Raw genomic sequence first — 23,603 nt, 5'->3', positions numbered from 1 at the left:
TGTTATTAGTACGTGAAGCTTTTGGGTGCCGTCAAACTTGTAGAGTGAAAATCATGCCAATAATTTTTTCTTTCTCCTTTTATATTTGTGTAGCTGTACCAGTCCATCACACACACACACACACACACACACACACACACACACACACACACACATTACTGTAGGACAACACTTGATACAGCTATATAGTTCAGTATATTCAGTAATGATTGCTTTCCTAATGTAGTTAAGTTAATCGAGTTAAAATCGCAATCACACTTTCATCTTATCTCCTTTAAAGTAACCCCCCCTCACCATCTGTAGCCTCCATCCCCCTCCTCGTTTTCATCCCTCACCCCCTCCCCCCTCCCCTCCCATATTTACAGCCAAAGAAGTTGATGTTAAGTCTCTACCCTCCACCATGTACCTTTACCGCTGTAGTGTAAAGAGGATGCTTACTTGAACCTTTTATTTTCGTAAAAAGTTTAAGTAAACCTTTATCCCTCCACCATGTACCTTTACCGCTGTAGTGTAAAGAGGATGCTTACTTGAACCTTTTATTTTCGTAAAAAGTTTAAGTAAACCTTTATCGGTGTATATTTATAAATGAAGGTCGTTAGCTTATAAACGGAGTTGACCAAGATTTCATTATAAACTTCCTTTAGGTCGCATCCTAGTAGCGTAGCGCGATCGCATATGTTGGATATGTAGTCAAATTGTCAGTCAGTCAATCAGTCAGGAAAGGCGTTCATAGAGATGCTAAAGGTAACCAAAAGCTGCCGTAGTTTTTCGTGACCTGTCAGAAAGTTGTGTTAGCAGGTAGCGTGAGTGAAGGTTGTCTCTGCCGGAAACTACAGTACACCTAATGTTTTGTCTCTTGAGTTCACAGTTGAGTGATAGTATGGTACTTTGTGATACCTTGTGTTGAGGGTTTAATACCTTCTGTTAACGTTACTTGCTGCCTTGACATTCTAACAATTATTATTTGCATTATCATCTTCACTTAGTCGTAAGTTATTCATAAAAATGGACGGCGGTTTTTTTAGGTGTTAGCGGGATCACTGTGAATTGAATTGAATTGAATTGTAACAGTTTATTTAGCCAGAAAAATACAGATACTGAGTGGATAATAATAACAATATTAACATGGCTGAGCCAGTTGAGAACCTGAGCTCTCTTTGAGGCACCTGATATATACTATACATTTATCTCAAGGAAGTATTATGTAACATTTAGTATCATCTGGAATAGTACAATAGCATGGTAGTAATAAGTACATCTCATAATGTTACCATGGTTATCATTTCAATATTTATTTATTTGATTATTTATTGATTTTTATTTATTTTTTATTATTATTGTTTCGGTGGGGTTGGGTTCCAGGTACAGTATCCTTACTGTTCCTGCTGATAAACAGTATTAAGAGAGATTTAGTTCGCCACAGTGATGTGTGTGTGATGTTATGTGAACAACAAGGTCTCTGCCAATCTCCCCGTTAGGGGAATCGAACCTTGGACCTCTGTCTGTGAACAGGGATCACTACCACCGCGCTACAAGGATAACAAAAGTAATCTTAGGCTTTGTTTTATTTCACACAAAGTCTGTTCATTCGTCTTTGTTAAGCAACGTGAACCTCCATTGGGGATTGCCCGTGCCATCTATGTGGTCGTAGTAGCATTTTACCGAATCCAGCTAGGAACACGAGGCTACATATATATCTCATATAGCACGTGGACTTCCATATACAAATTATACCTCACTCTCGTCGGAAATCGAACCCTGGATCTCTGCGTGTGAACACGTTTGAATAGAAAGTCCTCGTGCTATGTGGACTAAAGATATATATATATATATATATATATATATATATATATATATATATATATATATATATATATATATATATATATATATCATTAAATTGGGTTCCATCCACATCACGCTACGAAGTAAAACTACTACGGTATACATGTGTACAACACACATTATGCGTTGTACACATATCTATTATTATGTATACCTAATATATAATACAGTACTAGCCTGACCTACCTCCGGTATCAAGTATCTAACATCACGGGACTTAAATCATGTTTCACATACTAACCGGAAACGACTAATTGATATCTTGATGATGATTACAGGGTATTATAATTGTGTTCGTCCGTCCTTCCCTCCGGCCGGCCCTGTTGTTTACAGTATGATTCGCTCCTGATGATGCTGAATCCTAACGCCGAAAAAGAAAATGACCTCGCAATTCTTTAAACTATAATTTTAAGAAGTTAATTTTTCGAAAGCGGGTCACACATGCTAGATGAAGCGGTGATAATTGACACTCACCATTTCCTGTACACAAACGCATTATCAATTCTTATTATAAAGATGAGCTGCAAATTAAATACGTCATGGTAATTACCAGAGTCGTGCCTGGGGTTATAGCGGGTGTCATCCATGGCTGCCACTGGCACCTCAACACTCTCTTACACCTTATTAAGATATATTAAATTTTTCAATAACCTGCAGCTGTACAATAACACGCATGTCTACAGTGACATGCAGGTGTACAATAACCTGCAGCTGTACAATAACACGCATGTCTACAGTGACATGCAGGTGTTGATATTGAAACAGTTTATTATTAGAGTCAGAAAAACACAGATACAGAGTCGATAAAAATCATAATATTAATAACATGGCTGAGCTAGTGAGAGCCTGAGCTCTCTTGTAGGTACCTGATATATACTGTGCATTTATCTCAAGGAAGTATTTTGTAACATTTAATATCATTTAAGTGTACATAACCTGCAGGTGTATAGTAACCTGTAGGTATACAATAACCTAAAGGTGTACAATAACCTGAAAGTGTACATTAACTGTAATAATCTGCATTTGTATAATAACCTAAGGTGTACCCGAGGGAGTACAGTACAGTTCTCCTGGGGTGCACAAAATAACGTGAAAAAAGATGTTAATGCTTATGAGAAGGACACGAGTAACTGTGCAACATTATTTATGTAGTACTGAGGCTCTGCACTGTTCTCATTGATGTTTTGTTTACACATAAGTCAATATTGTTTTCCTTCTTCAGATTTATCAGTACAACCGCAGATGGAGGTATAATGCGCAGGTACGGTAATCCCCCTTTGGAGACATTGCCAAAAGGTGTTGCCTATAACTAGGTAGCTATGAGTGAGATTGTCGGCGGAAAAGGAGAGAGAGAGTGAGTATAAGGTCCAGTAGCCCCAGGGTACCAATCCAGGACGTTCGTGGTTGTGGTGGTGGTGACAGTGTTGTGTTGCTCGAGGCGGGATGGGGTGTTGCGTGGTGGGGCGGGGTATGGCTGTGGTGGGGTAGGGTCACTTGGGGGAGGCGCTGAGGCTTTCACCAGGTTTCCTGTGTGTGTTTCCCCGTGACACAGGCGCCGCCTCATGCTGCTCTTGCCACCGTCGCTTTCAGTCTGTTTTTATTGCTCCGGCACCATCTGTTTGTCTGTCCATATGTCCTTTGTGTGTGTTGTTGATGTGTTCATATATCTATATGTCTGCCTCTGTGTGTTTATCTAGGCCTCTCGTTTTAAGCCTATACTGTATCTATCAGTCTAGGTCTCCGTTCCTTTCTCTGTCTCTGTCGGTCAATATATATATATATATATATATATATATATATATATATATATATATATATATATATATATATATATATATATATATATATCTTGACTGTTCGTAATAGAATCTCCATATTTGAGTGAGGCATCACCTCGGAACTCTCATTGATAGATGAGTTTACAGGAATTTGAAGGCATTGACGTGTGTGCGTGTTGCAAGATGAGTCACTCTGTATCGTCTTTTTTCAGTGTTCGTGGTTAAATCTTTAATTTGCACTATAACATTATGTAAATCACCCAGTTTGCAGAGTTCAGTGACTTATTCTGGTACGAGTCGCAATCATAGGACTGTAAGTATTCATAATAATCTAGCACTTACAGCTGGTATAGTCTGCCTTAAGATGGACCATATCCTATCGTCTCTGTGGTTAGTGTTTTCAGCAGCAGAGTGGTTATGGGATAAAATTTATAAGGCTCACAACTATTTTGTATTTCGTCAAGGACACTCATTGCTTATATCTCCCTGTGTTAGTGTGTGTGTGGTTTGTTTTGTTTGTCTTGTGTTTGTTGCTTTATTTGCTTGATTGTGCTGTGTGTTATTTTGCTTGTGCGAGTCATTTCTTATTTGTCGTGAGTTTTGTTCCCTTGTGTGTGTTTGTGTCATTCTTCTTTGGGTTTTATTTTATTGTGTATGTTTGTTGTTGTTATGTGTGTTAAGATGTTGTTTTGTGTTTCTATTTTATTGTGTTTTGTCCCATAAGTTTCCCTTTTTCATCTGATTGTCTGTTAACCTGTCTTTTTCTAAATGTTTTCATATTATATGGGATACAGTTAAGGATTGCCCAAGTGGAGGGTCGACCTGTTCCTCTTGCAGTTTAATGGTCGACACGCTGTCATTTCAGTTACTGTATTTTGCTCGTATGATATTGTTTTGTATTTTGGTGTGCCATCTCAACAATTCATGTTTTACCAAACTTTTGTTTGTTTAGCTTGAGTGTGTGTATTTTTGTTTGTAATCAGTGTGTGTCACATTCATGCACAGTATATTCTTGTTACTTAAAGGATTACTGTACGGGTCTGACTAATTACCCAAATGTAGCCGCAATGAAGTCAAATAATGGTCCTACATGAATAAATCGGACTGCCAATCACTTCTCGACTAGTATTTGGTGTCACAAAGTAAAAAAAAAATTGGAAAACGTAATTTAATCTGAGTTAATAGATCGCGTGCATGTACCGAGGGAGCGAGTAATTACCCAAATGTACCCAAATGTGGCCACAATGAAGTCAAATAATGGTCCTACATGAATAAATCGGACTGCCAATCACTTCTCGACTGGTATTTGGTGTCACGAAGTCACAAAAAATTGGTAAACTTAATTTAATCTGAGTTAATAGATCGAGAGCATGTACCTAACCTAACCTCGACTAGTATTTGGTGTCACGAAGTCAAAAAAAATTGGTAAACTTAATTTAATATGAGTTAATAGATCGAGTGCATGTACCTAACCTAACCTAACCTAACACAACTCAGATTAAATTAAGTTTACCAATTTTTTGTGACTGACACCAAATAATAATCGAGCAGTGATTCACAGCCCGATTTACGCTTGTAGGACCATCATTTGACTTCATTGCGGCTACATTTGGGTAATTACTCGCTCCCTCTGTACATGCACGCGATCTATTAACTCAGATTAAAGTAAGTTTTCCAATTTTTTGTGACTTTGTGACACCAAATACTAGTCGAGAAGTGATTAGCAGTCCGATTTATTCATGTAGGACCATTATTTGACTTCATTGCGGCTACATTTTGCTACATTGGGTACATTTGGGTAATTAGTCGGACCGTTACTGTACAGTATGTTATGTTTTGACATGTGCCTTCATTACCCCAAAGATATGCCAGCCTATTTTGTCTTTTGATTTCGACTAAATAGTTTTATTTAATCAACCCCCCAAAAAATCAAATTCTGTAGTCCATGAATGTGTAGTTAAAATTGCTCTTGAGTGCTGAACAGGAATGTGTTAAGTTCGTGAGTATACTGTATTGGTTTTTATAAAATTCAATTTAGGTCCTGCACTTTTACATAAAGTATTTGATTTGCATTAGAACAGCATACCAAGGAGCCCCAAGTCTCATATGGAAAATTTGTTTGCAGCCAGTTTGACCACATCCAAGTTTGCGATGAGCAACCAGCTAGGTTGATAGGGTAAGATGAGGCTTTTTGAATACAAACTTGATGTAGCAAATACCTTACGTGAGACACTTTTTAAGACTGGGAAACATTACCTGGCACCCAGCAGTCACACAAATATAATACTACATAAAATGTTTGAAACAATTCCAGTTTGAACTCACAGAGTTTTTCTGAGCTTTAGGGTAAGATTTTTATTATTTTTTTCAATCATATTCTGTTTAAGGAAATGAGTTCAGTACTGTATTGTCAGTCACATTTTGATGAGGTAAATATTGGTGGGACATGTTTGTAGCTCCAGGACCTCCAGAATGATGATATCCTGGCACTCACAAAACTGCAGTCACTAATGGATTGAAATGAGTAACGAGTAGCTTTCATAATGCTTCCGGTGTTCACTGTACTCACTTATTTAAAGAACAAGGACCGTTCAGAGCTCCCAAATATTTTCACAACGGTACTGGTGAAAGTAGCTGTTACGTGCTAAATTTACTCGGTAAGCCAAATCTCTTCAAAAGTGCATTCTGTATTTACACTCAAATTTTGCCTTAGTCTTTGTATTGTTTAAAAGTGAGAAATTTTTCTATCCTTAAGAATATATTTATTTAGCATCAATATAATACAGTATTTGTTACTACCTAGAAGGCCATTGATTTTTATTCTATATATACCTGTACAGTACCAGTGCTTATCTGGTTTCTTCTACTTTTCTGAGTGCCCAATTATATGTTTTATTCTTTTGAATTACAATTAATTTAGTACCTATACACAGTATACTGTACAGTGGCTGAGTAATGTTTTCTTGCTAGCAAAGTAGCTAAATACAGGGGCTGATCCAGGAATATCAAAGGGGGGTTCAAGAAGTTGTGGGTGAGGGAACATGGCGAGTGCAGCCCCTGCCCCCCAAAAAATATATATATTTTTTTAATCTGAATAATGTCTTGGGCATTTGGAGACCATTTTGAAGCCATGTGCACTTGATATTAGGAGACATTCTGAGGTCAATGGTAATTACTTTTTACTAAACAAAAATGCCTGAGTACAGTATAATACAGTACTGGAATTTTCTATGAAAATGGGGGGGGGGGGGTCCGGACCCCACCTGGATCCACCCCTGAGTTACAGATACTACTAGATAGTAGTTTTATAAAGGTTGCTGACCCCTTGATTACTCCATCAGCTGCTGTGAAGATCTCAGAATTACTCTACTGTATAGATAATAGCTTTGGATTATATGACAACAGCACTAGTATTTGTTGAAGCCATAATACTCACATTGCATATTTTATTTTAATTTTTTCTCAACAGAGTTTGTCAGGACACACAACTCCCGTGGAGTGTGTACGATTTGGTGGCTCTGAAGATCTGGTGTGTGCTGGATCACTAAGTGGTGCACTCAAGATATGGGACCTGGAGGCTACCAAGATTGTCCGTACACTCACAGGTCACAAGGCAAACATTCGCTGTATAGACTTCCACCCTTATGGAGACTTCATTGGTACTGGCTCCCTCGATACTAATATTAAGGTTAGTGTTGTAACAAACAATAAGACTACTTACATAGTTTTGGCAAACGTGACCAAGTTGGACTGTACCATAAGTGAAGTTGCTGAAAAGTAAGTCAAACAATGAACTCTAGGTTTGATATCCAGTCAGCTGTCCAGCCATTTCTTAATGACAAAAAATCCAGTAAGGTATGTATAAAATAATCTAGTGGTTTTCAAATTGTATAGCCTTTATATAATCTTATTTCATATGGTTAATTGGGAAATACCTGTACTGTATTTTTTCTTGAAAAATGTACACCTTTTAAAGTACAAATAGTACAGTATTATCTTTATTACAGTACAGTAATATTATTATTATTAGCATTACATTATTTTTACAGTGATTTATTAATGTTCATGTTATTCCATAAGAAGGTTTTCACTGCCATCCCAGATTCTGTACTCCAGACAAATGTCACAGGATATATTCTGTTACAGGGTCACACACATTGAATTATTGTATAATACGTATAGCAAAAATACAGTAATTCCTCTGGGAAATCATCATATTGTGCCAGGTGCCAATTTAAGATACATCTGTTAGCTTGTATAAACTGCAGACCTACAAATATTTGCCTCAATCAATCAATCTGTCAGAGTAATGTCCCCACATCTGAGGGTTGGCAACCACATTCCTCCACTCTAAAAACTCATTGGCATGATTTTTACCAAACCTTCAGTGTGTTGAATATCTTTGGGGACCCAGTTTTTAATTTCATTCATCCATCCCAGTCTCTGCCTTCCCCTGGCCCTCTTACCCTTACCGGTAACTTTTTTCTTTTTTTCTTTTTTCTTTTTTTTGCTGATCTTAGTACTGTACTTCTTGATTTGTTTTCCTATCAGTGTAGCTTATTATTAGCATTTACCCCTAACACCACATTTCAAAGGCCTCCAACCACTTACTGGTGGGTGTCTGCTGAAAGTGTCTATGCTTCTGACCCATACACCAGTTCTTGCCATACAAAACTTTTCCAGCCTTTTCCTCAAAATTAAGTTAATACTGTATCCCTTTTCATTAGTTCTTTTAGAGTATTTAATGCTGTTTTACTTGCCCTAATCTTGTTTTGATTTCTTCTGTGCATCTACCATCACAGCTAATGTTACTTCCCAAATACTGTACACAAAATTGTCCACTTGTTTAAGTTCTGTGTTGCTTAGTTCTGCTATAAAAATGATTTAGGTACAGTATACTGTACTGTTCTGTTCTGTTCTGTTCTGTTCTGTTCTGTTCTGTTCTGTTCTGTACTGTATTGTACATGTTTCACATATTATTAAACATAATCAACTTATTTGGACTCATTTTGCAGTTATGGGACATTCGGCGGAAAGGCTGTATTTTCACTTACAAAGGCCACAACCTTACTGTCAACAGTCTCAAGTTCTCTCCTGATGGACAGTGGATTGCATCAGCTGGGGAGGACTGCAATGTTAAGGTCAGTGAAATGCATGTGCACAATGTATGGTTTTGTTGCATTATTATTATTATTATTATTATTATTATTATTATTATTATTACCTGTATTATTATTATTTTTATTATTATTATTATTATTATTATTATTATTATTATTATTATTATTATTATTATTTACTACAGTACTCTGTACCTGTACAGCAATAGACATAAATCAATAGATTTTATGAGTAATTTTATGACACAACTTTGCATCAGTCAACCATCTGCTTTATCCCCCAACTGGTGATCTGCAGGATATGTATAACAATGATGCAGTCCATTTTTTCTTGACAAATTGATAAAGTAGTTTCATACGGTAGACTCAGTGGTGTGAAAGTCCATTATCATTTTCTTGTTGATTGTTAGGTATGGTGATAGCCAAAAAAATTTGAGAGTTATAACAGTTGACTTTCATAAATTCTGGGGGTGTATTCCTGAGACGTACATAAGGATAAATGACTCCATGCCCAGTGTCAATACCCATACTGTAGTTTCAAAGTTAGAACACATGACAGTTGGGGTTGGAATGTGATATATTCTATGGTGTATAAATGAAATATCTACTGTTATTAGTATGATACAATTTATTTCAATCATACACAATCTGATATGGATTTTACAGTAAATGTTCAAAGTTCCGGCCCTCATCCTAATTATTACCACTTACTTTAAATAGGTCTTGGTATTTTATGTTTTACAGCATGTTCATAGACCTTTTGCAGTCCTCCCCTACCCAATTTTGTGGTACAATATAATTCCAAACTTATGGAGTATTGACACTATGGTCATGGAGTCATTTATCCTTATGTACCAGTATATCTCAGGGATACACCCCCAGAATTATGAAACGAACAGGTTTTCTGAAACGCCCTGTATAAGTTACGGTAATGAATGATTTTTTGAGAAGTGTGTGTGTGCAAGGTATTCTCCCTCTCAGAGCTGATCATCAACTTGTTCCTTCATGTACTGTAGTTTATTATTGTCTCAAACTACACTGTTTCTTAATAGTGTACAGGGTACAAGGTTTGCATTGATGTTTTTTTTTTTTATGCACGATTTTGGGCGATTATTAAGGAAATACAGTAATTGTGTACATATATAGACAACTTGTGCTACAAGCATTGTAACTAGAAGGCTCTATTTGTGCATGCCATTTTATCTATTTATATTTTTCTTTGATGTTTTACAATATGAAGAACATTAATTTTTTTTTGGATACCTTCAACATTTCACTAAATACAATTGTAATGCACTATAGAAATACAATTTTAAAGATTGCAGAGATTATATGACAAGGGCGAGCTTGCTATGATTTGAAAAATTCATTTTCTGTATCTCTAGATACCCCAGTCCATGCTCTATAACACTAGACTGACATCATGTGGCGGGCTCACCCCTATCAATTCAAAAATCCACCGCATGGTGTCAGTCTAGTATTATAGAGCGTGGACTGGGGTATTTGGTACATAGAAAATGATTTTTTTTTAACTATTAACAGATATTAGCTACAGTACTGGCTTAGTCTGATAATTGTACCAAACTAAAAGATGTCTGTTATTGGCAATATCCAGTATTGAGAAGTCCATTATTGAGAGGATTTACTGTACACGTACTGTATACAGCATATTCCATACCTATGGTACTTGTACAGTACCAAATATAGAATTTAGTGCAAGTAAAGTACTGTGCAGTATAGCTTCCCTTGTTCATTTAATAGTTAACTTTTGGAATTATTCCATAAACATATGCAAGTGCTGGTCTGTTGGGTTTCCATTTGCAGGCTCTGTAAAGGTGAAGTGAATGAACTGTGATTCATGTCCCAGTAAAAAGAATAATTTTTTTAGGCTATCATCTTTTCACATAAGTATTTTTTACTGGATATGTACTGTACTACAGTATACTGTATATCTGGATTACTAACTCATCCTTTGGTACCAGTTGTGGGACCTTCGTGCCGGCAAGATGATGACGGAGTTTGCTCAGCACACAGGGCCAGTCAGTGATGTGGAGTTTCACCCTCATGAATTTCTCCTTGCTTCTGCCTCTCATGATCGAACTGTCAATTTTTGGGATCTGGAAAAATTCTCACTGGTGTCAGCTACTGATGCTGATACTGGACCCATCAGGTTAGTAAGATTTTCCTGTACATACTATGTAAACACTTTGTACCTATTTTCTGTGCAGATAGTTGAAGGGAAACTATCACAATACAATACAGTACAGTACTCAGTTTCACAGTAACATCAAGGCTGATTATTCAAACACCACTTTATTGCTTGTGTAATACAGAAGAACTTTATTGTCTATTTTTTTTTTTTTTTACTCATGCATATTTTATTCTTATCAGTTTGATGTTATATTTAAAATGTCAGATTAGTTTTATATTGATAATATCACAGTTTATCAATACCCGGTACAGCATTACGTACTTATGTGTTGTAACACTGGAGTACAGGTATAAGGCTTTGACATTTAACAAGCAACAATATAAAATTTGCATCTCCTGTAATTCCCCATGCTGAATATTGTATATTATAAGGTACTGAATAGTGTTTGACTCATCCATACAGTCAATCATCCTCAATTAGCATGGTTTTTTGTGCAGTTTTGTGCAGTTTCACAGTTAAGGAATTGCGACTCTTTCAAAATAATTCAAGGAATATAATAATAATATAACTGTAATGGACACCAGGTATTGCAGTTTTAAATTATTCACTACAACACTTGTTTGTATACCAAGGAGAGACAAAATAATTTTGACTGTAATTTGGATGTATGGAACAGCTTACCGGTTACATTTGCAACTACTGTACAGTATGTTGACTTCGAAGAAAAGACTAGTCATGCTGTGGGCAGATGAAAACATTATATTCAAGCAAAGTGTACTCTGATTATTTGTTTAAAAGGTACTAGCCCACCTGCAATACCTTCAACCTCAATCATAGTAGCAGATGGAGATGTGTATACAGTATACTGTACTGTATATACCTTATATATTTAGTGGGTGTTGTCTTTCTCAAAAGACCTAACTCTTTGTAAGGAAGAAACATTCACAAGTGCTCAACATACAGAAATGTTTAAAAGACCAACAAGAAAGACAATTATTTAGCATTGGAATTATAACAGCAACAGCTATTAAAAAAAAATTCACTCCTCTTTATTCTTCATTTACTACACATTCAACAAGGTCATATGTTATTCAAGAAAGAAAGGCCATAAGTTGCCTTTTGAAGGTCTAAAATGAGTGCAACTCCTTCTCAGAGATAAGTAACTAATAATATACAGTAATTAAGGAGCTGTGTAAGAAAAATTATGTTTACACATGGCTCAAGATTTCAGATCCTAGTTACCCTGTTCTAATGGACTGGACTTTCTTCAGTAAATAATTTGGCAAGACAACCCACAGAGACTTACATTAATTGATCATGGTTGCATTATTCACATGAATAAAGTCTACATCCCCCGAGCTGTTATGACCTATGATTTTGACATCTCTGTTATACTATGTTATAGGGTCTCAAATGCCACTTACCTTTGTCCTGGTCATGGAGTCTAATCATTCCAACCTTTATAGTGTATGTAGTTTTGTGATTTTTATATATTTTTGCATTTAAGGTCCTCCATAGCATAATTGAATATGTAAAGTTATACGGTACAAGTTGTTAGATAGTGGTTATTTGTTGTTGGTGACATCATGTTCATGTTGCAGAACAATAGCCTTCCACCCTGATGGTGACTGTGTGTATGCGGGGTCTCCTGATGTCTTAAAAGTGTATGGGTGGGAGCCTGCACGCACTTTTGACACTGTGGCTATGGGCTGGGGCAAGATACAGGATATTGCCATTGCTCAAAATCAGTTGGTGAGTTCAACAATTAAGTTTTAAGTGTACTTTTATTTATCAGTCATTACCAGTAATTAGTACTGTACAGTTGTTTGAATATTTTTTCATAATGTTGGAATACCTGAACTGTTAATCACCTTACATTACAAATCATAGATTGATTAAATGACAGAATACATGTTTGATATACAGGTATTCAGATTATTCAGGGAAAAATAAAATTTTACAAGTTTCAAAGGGTCAGGAACCTTTCCTGTTTGGCATCCTGCTCCTTCATAAATCATAGCAGATTCTAGAGTTACTTAGAAGATAGCCTTCTGTAGATTATTTTCCTTGGAAATGTTCATCATGTTTGGGAAAACCTTTACAGGTTACTTTTGTTTATGCTGGGAGTTTTGTTCCTAGGAAAGTCTGGCATAAACAAGACCAGTACAAATGGGTTTCCATAGTAAAGGGGGAGTTATATTTTCAGCTACAACCAGAGTCCCTCCCTTTTTTTAATTCTCATTAATTGTTGCCTTGAATGTAATGCCTGTATAAGATTTGTTGGGTAATACACCTCGAGACCATCAATCCCCGCTAGCCTCTCACACACATACCACTTCACCTGCCACCTCCCATACAAGTATGTACAGTGGCTCCACATTAGCCCACCAGGGCACAGGTCAATGACCCTTATCAGGGCCTGGGGGCGAAATAATAATAATAATAAGAACCATAAAAAAAAAAAAAAAAAAAAAAAAAAAAAAATATATATATATATATATATATATATATATATATATATATATATATATATATATATATATATATATATATATATATATATATATATATATATATATATATATATATATATATATATATATATATATATATATATATAGTGTGTGAAACGATATATGTATGTTGTGTTGTCAAAGTAAGAGAAACAATTGAAACCCTGCAAGTGTGTGGAGCAGACTATTGTACAGTTCCCCTTTTTGGAGTAATTGTGGAGCAGACTATTGTACAGACCTCTTTTTTGGAGTAATTGTGGAGCAGACTATTGTACAGTCCCCCAAAAGGTATCGTTACCGGTAGATTTCTGTCGCCATAATTCGAAACGCTAGACGAAATGCTTTGATATGATCCCCAGTGCATCATCATAAGTTGGTATGCCTGCTCGCCATATCAGCAACAGCTACAGATTGGGGGGAGGGAGTTGTATATTCTCATTCATGCCCAAAGGTTGCAGGTGCAGAACTACCAGTCGTTCAGAAACAGGTCGAGTAACAAAAATTTTGCTTGTAGAATGCAACTGATTAAATTAATTTCTTAATAATATATCGTAATAAATTTGTGGAGATATGTAGAAGTTAAGGAGGGAATAAAATTGGTATAAAAAGATGTACTATAGGACTACTGTTCTTTGATTAGTGGAAGATTACATCATGTTTCATGTTGTTTTGATTTTCAGATTGGTGCAGGCTTCCATGGTGTGCATGTGTCTCTGTATGTAGTGGATTTGAAGCGTGTACAGCCTTTTGGAGGGCCACAACAAGATGTGCCATCAACTTTTAGATATGGTGCAGCCATACGCAAGAGCTTCAGCAAAGATAAAAATTCAGGAAAAGCCACGTAAGATACAATTGAAGCTGCTGTGGAGAGTGTTATTTTCTATAAACTCTCATCACTTTCTATTTTACTGTACTATAATCTAATGTCTGTCCCAGGTGACTTGTGTATTGTCACTCAAGTTTACAAATTTAAAACCAGGCAAGCTCACAGCACTGATGGATGGGATTAATGCAGTGATTAGGTTATATCTTCCCATTGCAACAATAATCCTCATAAAGGGATATGTGGAAAAAAAATTGCCACTGAGGGCTGAAAAGTTGTGATTGCATTGTAGCTGTGCATACTGTGATAATCCATTGTCATCAGCCTCATCGGAATTGCCAGGTCAATTCAGTCCAACTACCTTCCTGTTTAGCACATATGTGGGTCCAACAGCTCCATTTCTATACACAGTGATCCAGTCTGATATTTCAAGTGGCTTGTCAGTTTGTGGGACAGTACTTTCCACCTGTGTTAATGGAAGCTAATTTTACAATACAGATAATTCTACTTATCCTTTGCACAGATTTCTGGCTTAGATGGCAAGAAACACTAGTTATTGATGTTTTAGTGTTTTAAGTGATATCCCTCTTATGATGTTTTCAGTCAATTGACTGTCTTTGATTTAGCAGACAATTGTGCAGTCCCCCTGAACACAGCTAAACTAAAGAGTCAATTAATATGTACCTCTACTTTGCAGGGCGGAGTCCATGAAGACTGAAGAAGCGTCCGATACTGGGGGCGAGGAACCCCAGGAGGAGGATCCCCCTCCAGAGATCACCAACCTTAATGACTACAATGGAATATTTAAGACCCACCGGGAACGTAAGTTATGTCCATCATGAATGTTGTATCTATAATTTAGGTAAAAAGGGATTTCATGTCTGATAAGAAGCATTGCAAATGTTAGTTTCTCATTGATTTTGGAACAACTTTTGTCATATCAGTTTTGTGTAATATACTTCAAATTTTTAAGTTTTATTTTGTAGTAGAAATTGAACTTTTTGCTGTGTGAGCTTCATATTCAGAGTTTCCTCATTTTATAAATAATGTCGTGCTATATCAGCTGAAATCCCAAGGCCTTCCTGGTGTATGTCTTCCAGTGGCCTTTATTTTTTATCATCTTAATATCACTTTTTATTTTTATTTTTTTTTTATTTTTTTTATTTATTTATTTTTTTTTTTTGGGGGGGTTTATAACTACAGTAAAACCTTGATAAATCTGACTTCAATAAATCAGAATTTCCTTTTTTCGGACACGTAGAGGCTCTGATCATCAGAAATATTAAAAAAAAGAAAAGAAATAGGGAATATTAATAAAAAAAATCTTATGAGATGAACAACACTTACTGAATACTGTAGAGTGGTCTAATCAGATTTTCTATAGGCCTACTGAGAACTAAGACACTTGAGTATGTAAGCAGGCTGGGGCTGATCAAGTGTTGCCACATTCGTCAGGTTTATTTATTTATTGATTCGGTATTATATTCTCATATGATTGACGTCTTATGGTTTATGGCTCATTACGATTAATATAACATCTTCAGTAATACAGTAGATAAAAAATACAATACTGTACAGTATGTAATTTGTAATATGGCTTGAAAATAAAAGGATAAGCTGTATCAAAAGGTTATTTACTCAAGATGCTTTCATGTGAGAGCTTTCAACAGACCAGCTTACAACAGGGGTCACTATAACACACTGTACAGTAAAGCCTCCGATAACGACAGTTCTACTAATGACGATTCATATTTAAGACCCTGGTTAATTTAGGACCCAATTCAATTTATGCCATTATTTTCTTCATATTTATGACAGAATTAGAAAAAAAATACATTTTCATATAAATAATAACAAAATCCTGATATGTACAGTATTATGCAAAAAAAAAAAAAAAAAGCCTTGCATGGTGGCTGCCGGGCTTTTTAGTGGTGATGCCAGTATTTTTGAGTCCCTATTCAACATGAGCAAGAGAGCAAGTGGTGGTAATGCTGGTTCAAAAGCTAATAGAAAGTGTGTATGCTTAGCCCAGAAACTAGATGTGTTAAAACGATATGAAAAAGGTGAGAGGTCTGTGGATATTATATGGAGCAAACAATGGACATATTTTCTGAAGTGGATCCATTAACAGAACGAAGCATTAAAATTAACAGGGACATGAAAAATGCAAATGACCTCTACATAAAGATGTATAATGAGAAAAGAAAGCAGCTGTGCAAGGTTCTTTCGACAGCTTTATTATTCAAAAGCCTAAACCATCAACTTCAGCTACACCATCAAATTCAGCATCAAAAGCAGTTTCAACAACAACTTCAGGTTCAGTAACAATTTCAGCAACAGCTTTATGGAAAGCTACAGCTTCAGCCAGAGTTTAACCTGATGACTTCGTCATCTGAGTAGAAACTCACACAACATCATTGGCTGTCCTTATGTTTTAGACTTTACCACTATTGGTGAGTAGAATTTTTGTTTTGCATTCGTAAATATTATTTAAAACGTATATGAACAGTAAATAAGTGTTGCTATCATATTCTTATGTACAGGTAGAGAAATGGCGATATGTTTTCACATACAGTATATGCAATTACTTATGTTGGCGTTCCTAATCGTCTCGCTTTATTTCTTTACCCTTAGTGGTTAGCTACTTCTATTGTTCCAATTATTAACATTAAATAACATAACTTAAAACTTACATACAGATATTATTTTTTTTTACATTAAGTTACTACTGCTACAACCACGGTCTATTTTATTCAGTTTCTTATGTAGAACCATTGTCACTCACGAAAACAATGCCGTCTTGTCTCCACTTATGTGTATTAATATTCTATGTATTATTAATGAATTGCATTGTTCATTTCACATACATAAACATTTAATTCAATCTAATACATATTCAGTAATAAACATTGATTAATCTTTTGTACATATTCTTAAGATAAATGACTATGTTTCCTTGAGTGCGCACGTGTACATTGGCATTCCACTATCAGTCTCACTTTTTTTCTTTAATATCATTGGTTACTTCTACTGAACATTAAATAACAGTAATTAAAAAATACATATTTTTTACATTAATTTTACTACAAGAACAACCAGGGTCTTATTTCTTCAGTTTCAGGTGAATAACTGACATTATGGATGTAAACACTGACAACAATGCCATCTCTTATCCTCTTGTGTGTTTTAATATTCTACGTAGTATTAATGAATTGTAGTGTTCATTTTGTATATATAAAGATTAATTCAATCAAATTCAGTAATAAACAATAATGTATCTTTTGTACACATTCTTAATAAGATAAATGAGCTGTTTCCTTAAATGCGCACATATGCTCACTTTTTTTTCATTGCCATTAGTGGTTAGCTACTTCTATTGTTCCATTTATTAACATTAAATAACATTCCTCAAAACATATACTATATATTCTTGTTTTTTTACATTAATTTTACTACAGCTACAACCAGGGTCTTATTTTCTTACGTAAAACTACCGTCCCGGACTCCCGGCTGTAAACACTAACGAAAACAATGGTGTCCCATCTCTTGTGTGACCATATTATTATTCATTTATATTGTATAAGGTGGGGGTTGCCATACGTCCGTATTTTCCCGGTCATGTCCTCCATTTAGGTCTCGAAATCTTCATCCGGAAGTAATTTTTAAAATTCTTCAAAAGTCCGAAATTTCAGCTTCCATCATTTTCTCCACGGAAAGAAATATGTAACTGTAATGACGAGAGAGAGAGAGAGAGACTGTGAGAGAGGGGAGGTTGAAACACTAGAGATCTTGTTCAGTTTTCGTCAGCTGATAAGTCACGTGTACGCTTGTACGGTGTTGTCAACTTAGCAGCTAGCAGTTTTTGGGCTAGCATGTAGTGCCATGTACTGCTTTTCCTTGTTCTTTAGTCATGCTCATTTTTTTTATTTTTTTTTATTTAGTGCTATTACAGCCATAAATGAAATGTTGAAAGTATACCATTTTTTCTTATGGCTTTTCTTACACTGTAGCACTTGTTTTTCTTGTCCTGCATTTAAGGCATTTTATCAATCTTCAACCATAATCTAGCCACTTTCGCTATATTATTTACGTGTGTTGACAACTATGACGGTGACCGGTGGTTGGCCAGTCTTTAACCTGCAGTGACAGCGTTTGATCTTAGTCTTTGTTGTGGGTTTGTCGCTTGTTGCCACAGCTAGTGCTTACGATTTGTTGTACTTTTCCAGAGCATAAAACGGTCACGGCTGCATCAAGGTTACATTGCGCCAAAATCTGTGCCAGTTGGGGGCGCGCGGGGGGCAGAACATGTTCGGGAACGTCCTCGTTTTTTAATGTTCAGACATGGCAACCCTAGCATAAGGTGTATTCAGAAACATTATTTAAATAATGTAGTTTGTAGTTTTCATTAACTTTATTGTTTTGGGGAAATGAGGGTAAAAAAAACGCACGAAAGATATGAAAAGGTCACTCTTGGGAACGCATCTCATTGTTATTGTTTTATTTTAATGGTAATTAATGATTCACGGTACGATGATTCACCTTACACTGCAATATTGGAGGACACATTACCGTCGTTATTCGAGGCTTTACTGTATAGTACTGTATTTGATATGAAGATACAGTACTTAATTAAAAACGTTATTTACCACCTTTGAGTGTTATAGGATGGCTCAGTTTGGCTACTTGTATACTTAGACAAATGATTAATGAATAAACCAGGGTATATGCAGATACACAATATTGTACACTACAATATTACTTAAGTGATGATAAATACACTACAATAGTATTTATTAAGTGATGGTAAATACACGACTGTACTGTACTAATTTACTAAGTGTTAACACACATTTTGGTAAACCAATCAGCTGTTTGCCCTTTGTAAACAAATGACTCAGTGTTCAGTGTAGGATTCTTTTTTCAGGAAAACTGATTCTTTTAGCATAATATTGTATCAAATGAACCTAAATTATATGAGAATTATGGTGAAATTGCATAAAGATGTGTTAAAGGAATCTTGTGGGAGAGAGGGGTAGGGAGTACCCACCCGTGCTCCCCCCCCACCCCCTGCCAGCTGTTACCAGATAAACACGCATCTTTCACTTACAATATACTCCTACACTTATTTGTTCTTATTATTTTCTTTATAGTACTGTACAATATACATACAGTCTTCTCTTTATTCATAAGACAAATTCTGTGGTTACTTACATATAACACTTTACAGTAAATTATAATCATCTGGTGAAACATTTGTTGACAACCAGACTTACTTTATATGTCTGATTATCAACCCAGAGAGTTCTGTTTCATTTTTTTTTTTTTTTTATTGTTGATGTAGTATTCTTTTAATACCTTGTTATGCACTTACAGAACTTAGTTGTTGAAGTGCAGTAATAACATAACAACAACTGATTTTCTTTAAACAGTTCAGATAAGCAGTGTTATCTCCCCCCCTTCCATTTTATTTTTTATTTATTTATTTTTCGGGTTGGGGTCTGCTCAATTAGTCCGATTTATCGAGGTTCTACTGTATCCAAATAAATCGTGCTTGATGTATTAGTTTTGAAAGATGAGTTATTTCTTACCCTTTTTGTGTTACAAAAATCTTCTAAGTGTTGCAATCTAACTTATAGTTAAGCATGTATCCCTTAAGTCTGTTAGATGGTAGGTTCTGCATGTGTAGTTATATCACACTTCAGCCCTCACCTCAGATGAATTCTTAAAGCCACCTCAAATGTGCTAACACACTCATTTATTCATGGAATGCTGTTTTATTTTATTTTTTTAACAATTAAGTTTAAAAGCACTATGGAGACCTTAAGAGGATTTCTGACATGTAGTTTTGCAAGTGCTTATTAATTAATGTGTGGCTTCCTGTTTTGATATTAATCATAACTGTTGTATTTGTTGTGCTTTTATTACAGTACAGAGAACACCACCCCCGCTCGAGCCCAAACCTGCCATTAACAATAATAATGGTAGGTATTTAGGTAACATTCTTCCAATTTGAGCAACCTGTAGTGTTTTGAGCCCTAAACAGGATGTGTGTAAAAGCTCATTAATAATTCTTACTCTTTGCAGAAACATAAGACTGGGAGGCTACATTCCAAATGTGTTTGATCTGTGAAATTAAATGGGGTATTAACTATGGATGATTTCCAGAGTGGTAATAGGAAGGCAATATGTTAATAACCCATTTGTTGCCAGGAAAGTGGGTGAAAGAATTAAAATTTACACCCATCAATTACACATCTGTTGGCTGCCCACCATGTTTTGTGGTACCATATTTGTACAATTATAAGTTGCCTTAATTATAAACTGCAGAGTGATTTTTAGGCAGAAATACAAATAAATTTTTGTTTTACGTGCTTATGGAGACAAGTTTATTTCTGGCTGACACATTTTTTTTGAACATCAGTATATGTACATAGGTATAATTGGAAAAAAGAGATGAACTAAAATATGAACAGGAGTCTCAGATAGGTTATACACCAAGCCCTTGTTATCTACAAATCCTAGCACTCACAAGGTCAGTCTCGGGGCAGCATCTCATCCGCTCAAGAACATTCTAGAAACATAAAGATGAGAAAAACAATGCACTGTGCAGCTCTCCTATGCACCACGCAGCAGTAAATATGGTCCTTTTGTGGAATGTAGCATAAATTCAAAAGATAATTAAAATGTTGCAAATCCTTGTGCAAAGATAGATATATATATATATATATATATATATATATATATATATATATATATATATATATATATATATATATATATATATATATATATATATATATATATATATATATATACACACACACACACGCCCATCCGGGTACAGGTCACTGACCCACATCGGGGCCTGGGGGGGCGATAATGTAATAATATTAATAATAATGATAATAATAATAAAGAACCATAAAGAAATGCAAAAATGAAAAAAAATCAAGAGTGAGAAACAATGTACCTGTATGTATGTTGTGTTGTCAATAGTAAGAGAAAAAATTGAGACACTGCAATTGTGTGTAAATGAGGCAGAAAGTCAGATCAGCAACCTGGGACTTGGTCACAATTTTTGTGATGACATATGTTCTTTGACTTTTCCATTTTTTATTCACAGTTTCTGTGCTGGTTCATATTTATTTACTAAAGTGGTTAATGTTTTAATGCAAATTCTATTGAAATATGAATGGCAAATGAAAAAAATTGAATAGAGGGACTTAAATGAGGTAGGTTAGGGAAAGGTACTTTGAAAATGTATGTTTTATTTCCGTAGACTTTATGTACTATTAACCGACCTTTTGGATTATCCGTCGGCCCCTTCTCCCCATATGTGTTCGGTTAATCGAGGTTGCCGCTTGCCTCTGCCTCCCACCTGGGATACCCTCCAACACATGCTGCCATGCGTGCCGAATCGTTGCCACAGATAGCTGCCCCCATGCCTCCACCAAGAAATCAACAGCCTTCTTCACGTTAAACAGCTTCCAGAACTGCTTGACCCGCACTTCATGGTCTGCCAAATCTTGTTCGTGTTCCTCGCTCTCGCTATCGGTGCCACTCTCTAGGTTCTGCAGTTCATCCTTGGTGTTGGTGAAGTTGTTTAGGAGCCGAAACTTCTTGGCGGAAAAAGCAGCCTTCACGTTGCAAATCAACTCCTGATCCATGGGCTGGATTAACGACGTAGTGCTAGCGGGAAGGAAGACCACTTTTATGTTGGGGTGACGATCCAACAAAAGGGGCGAGTGTCCTGGTGCGTTGTCGAGGAGCAAGAAAATGTTGAATGGCACATTATTTTCCACGCAGAATTTCTTGATATCAGGAACGAGACAGTTGTCAAACCAGGAGAGGGACAGACCAGAGAACATCCACGCCTTCCATGAGGTTAGCCAGTGGACATCTAACTTGCTCATGTCCATATTCTTGTAGGCATGCGGCTTGCGGGCTTTGTGGATCACAGACAACTTCAGCTTAGCAGTGCCGGAGGCATTGGTGGTGAACATTACAGTGATGCGCTCCTTCTGCATTTTGCGCCCCTGACACTTGCTCGCAGACTTGACTACAAAGGTCTTGGATGGCAATTTCTTCCAGTACAACCCTGATTCATCTATATTGAACACTTGGTCGTCGGTGTACTGTCCTTCCTCCATAATTTTCCGTAAAAATGGGGAAAAATTCATGGCGGCAGCCCGGTCGGCACTTGCTCCTTCTCCAACTATCTCAATATTCGTGATCTTGTTGCATCGTTTAAAACCTTGCAGCCACCCAGCGGATGCACTGAAGGACTTGGGCTCTACAACACCCATTTTTCTTGCTACTGCTACATAGAGTTCTCGGGCATAGTCCTGCACTGCCCGAGTGTCGACCGCCATAATATAGCTTACGAAACAACTCTCGGTCTTCAGCAGCACCTTATTGTGGCAATATTTCACCAGTAAGGCACCTACAGACTTGGTAATGTTCATGCGTTCATTGATTTTGCCGGCATCCTTCTTGATCGTGCGGATCATCGATTCATTCACTCCATATTGTCTGGCCAGATCCACCTGCCTCGTGCCTTTTTTAACTCCTGAACGATCTTGTACTTAACCTCATAGCTTATGATGCGTCTCACCTTCTTGGGCTTGGAGTGGCTTGGGCCAGGTAGTTCAGGGCTTCTCGGGGGTGGTGGGGGTCTAGCGGAAGCCACTGTAAAAAGAAAAAAAAAATGGTTCCTGGGCACAAGTGAATATGCACGGGGACAGTGAGACTAGCGCGGCCAAGGTCAAGAGCGCGGTGGCAGGGCTGGCAAGGTTAAATAGACCAATCACAGCGCACGGCGGAGGGGGGGGGGGTGCGTGGGTGGTAAGGATACGTGGCCCAATCACAGTCCGCGACATCGTCGGCGTGAGTCTGACGTCAGCGCCCAGGACCTTGCCCCTTCCGCTTGCCGCTTATATGATGGCATTTACCACGTAAATAATAATTATCGCTTCTGGACAGGTGCCACGTAAACAACCGTCCGTGTATAAAATATCCGCGTAAACCCAGACTATACTGTAAATAATAATAACAATAATAATAATATCACTGATAACAATAATAATAATAAAGAATCATAAAGTTATAAAAAAATGAAAAAAAGGATCAATAGTGAGAAATGATATATGTACAGTGTGTTGTGTTGTCAAAGAAAGAGAAACAATTTATTGAGACCCTGCAATTGTATGTGAATGAGGCAGAAAGTCAGATCAGCAACCTGGGACTTGGTCACAATTTTCATGATTTCATATGGCAGCAGGGTTTACCATTAGACAACACATTATGCTTCCAGTACCTTCCAAGGCAGTAGTAACTCCCTGTTTGGTAGCTGCCTACTATGAATTATTATTA

The 23,603-nt window shown here is 36.5% G+C and overlaps 1 protein-coding gene across 1 annotated transcript in view; it reads left to right on the top strand.

Annotated features, from left to right (window-relative positions):
• The window catches only part of LOC121871704 (katanin p80 WD40 repeat-containing subunit B1-like), a 90,931-nt gene that overhangs the window by 43,663 nt on the left and 23,665 nt on the right, over positions 1-23,603 (top strand). Inside the window, 7 exon segments of the mRNA XM_042374115.1 lie at positions 7,093-7,311; positions 8,639-8,764; positions 10,726-10,913; positions 12,497-12,647; positions 14,089-14,249; positions 14,929-15,053; positions 20,159-20,212. Of these exon segments, the coding sequence (XP_042230049.1) occupies positions 7,093-7,311; positions 8,639-8,764; positions 10,726-10,913; positions 12,497-12,647; positions 14,089-14,249; positions 14,929-15,053; positions 20,159-20,212 (1,024 nt within the window).

Source organism: Homarus americanus, unplaced genomic scaffold, assembly GCF_018991925.1.
Source record: "Homarus americanus isolate GMGI-L3 unplaced genomic scaffold, GMGI_Hamer_2.0 scaffold39675, whole genome shotgun sequence".
NCBI classification, from domain to species: domain Eukaryota; kingdom Metazoa; phylum Arthropoda; class Malacostraca; order Decapoda; family Nephropidae; genus Homarus; species Homarus americanus.
This window is presented reverse-complemented; position numbering and strand designations above follow the sequence as displayed.